A 1,802-nucleotide genomic window follows, 5' to 3' on the forward strand; every position below is an offset into this window, starting at 1 on the left:
GGGCGCCCTGTCCAGCGGCGTGTACACCTTCCCGTCGTCCCTGCACTCCTCGGGGCTCTACTCTCAGAGCAGCATGGTGACAGTGCCCAAAAGCAGCTCGTCCGGCCAGACCTACACCTGCAACGTAGCCCACCCGGCCAGCAGCACCAAGGTGGACAAGATCGGTGAGAACGCAGACCACACGGCAGCGGTCAGTGGGGACGGCCGCCCCAGCCCCAGGCAGCGGGCGGTCCCCGTTGCTCTCCCCAACCTGAAGGCCTCTCACGTTTGGGATGGCGGTTCTCTGGGTGTTTCCACCAGCCCCAGGGTGGGCACGGGCTGGACACCCCTACCCCAGCCTCTGGGCCCACACCTGCCAAACCCTGGCTCTCACTTAAGCTCACTCCAGGGCCATCACCCCAGGCCCCGGTAACCCCCAGGACCCCCCAGTGACCCCCAGGCTGTTCTCTCTCTGCAGTACCTGTGGAATACGCTTGCAACGGCGGCAACCCCTGCCCAGGTGAGACAGCCGTCCAAGGCGGTGGCCTGCACCCCAGCGTGGCCCGGGGGTCAAGTGCCCAGGAAGGGCCTGCCTGGGTGCTGACCCCCAACCCCCATGTCTCCCGCACCAGCTCCCGATCTCCTGGGAGGACCCTCGGTCTTCATCTTCCCCCCGAAAGCCAAGGACACCCTCATGATCTCCCGGACGCCCGAGGTCACGTGTGTAATGGTGGACGTGAGCCAGGATGACACCAACATCAAGTTCACCTGGTATGTGGACGGCAAGCAGGTGAACATGGGCAAGACGAAGGACCCGGAGGAACAGTTCAACAGCACCTACCGCATCGTCAGCGTCCTCCCGATCCTGCACCAGGACTGGCTGAACGGCAAGCAGTTCAAGTGCAAGGTCAACAGCAAGGCCCTCCCAGCCCCCATCGAGAGGACCATCACAAAGGCCAAAGGTGCGGCAGCGGGCAGGTGGGGAACGGGTGGCGGGGAGCCGGCCCTCCACCTGGCAGTGACCATCGGTGCTGTCCCCATTTTACAGGGCAGATCCGGGAGCCGCATGTATACGTCCTGAACCCACACCCAGATGAGCTGGCCAAGGACGTGGTCAGCGTGACCTGCCTGGTCAAAGGCTTCTACCCGTCTGACATCAACGTGGAGTGGGAGAGCAACGGGCAGCCAGAGCCCGAGGCCAAGTACCAAACGACCCCGGCCCAGCTGGATGCCGACGGGTCCTTCTTCCTGTACAGCAAGCTCACCGTGGAGAAGAGCAGGTGGCAGCGAGGACAAGACTTCATGTGTACGGTGATGCACGAGGCTCTGCACAATCACTACACCCAGAAATCCAGCTCCCACACTCCGGGTAAATGAGCGACGCGCCCGGCACCCCAGCGAGGCCTCCCCCTTCCTGTGTACATACCCCCTGGGCACCCGGCATGAAATAAAGCACCCAGCACTGCCCTGGGACCCCGCGACGCTGTCATGGTTCTTTCCGAGGCAGAGCTCAGGCTGGCATCTGAGGCGGGCTGTCACCACTTGGGGGGCGCCCAGACCCGGTGGGTCTGTGCCACCGCCCGGAAAGGGGCAGGGGCTTTGTGAACGGAGGGCCGCTCCTCCGCACCCTCCCCCGGCCAGCAGCTCCTCCAGGCTGGCAGTGCGAACAGGGGACAGGAGAAGCCCCTCAGGATATGAGCTCCCAGGTTCCCACTCTGTACGAGCCCACTCTGTGGGACAGTGTGTCCTTGTCTCCTGGGTACCCCACGCGCTGGGACCCTCAAGGGCTCCATGTGGTGGCTCTGTGCCCACGCAGGAGGTGT

General features: G+C 64.3%; 1 gene segment (V, D, J or C); it reads left to right on the top strand.

Annotated features, from left to right (window-relative positions):
- Positions 1 to 6: 6 nt before the first annotated feature.
- On the top strand, positions 7 to 1,460 carry LOC120605987 (immunoglobulin heavy constant gamma 1-like). The segment is given in 4 exon segments: positions 7 to 164; positions 458 to 499; positions 612 to 941; positions 1,028 to 1,460. Coding segments are annotated over 4 exon segments (792 nt in total).
- Positions 1,461 to 1,802: the final 342 nt, after the last annotated feature.

The sequence above is a fragment of the Pteropus medius genome, unplaced genomic scaffold, assembly GCF_902729225.1.
Source record: "Pteropus medius unplaced genomic scaffold, Ma_sr-lr_union100, whole genome shotgun sequence".
Lineage (NCBI taxonomy): Eukaryota > Metazoa > Chordata > Mammalia > Chiroptera > Pteropodidae > Pteropus > Pteropus medius.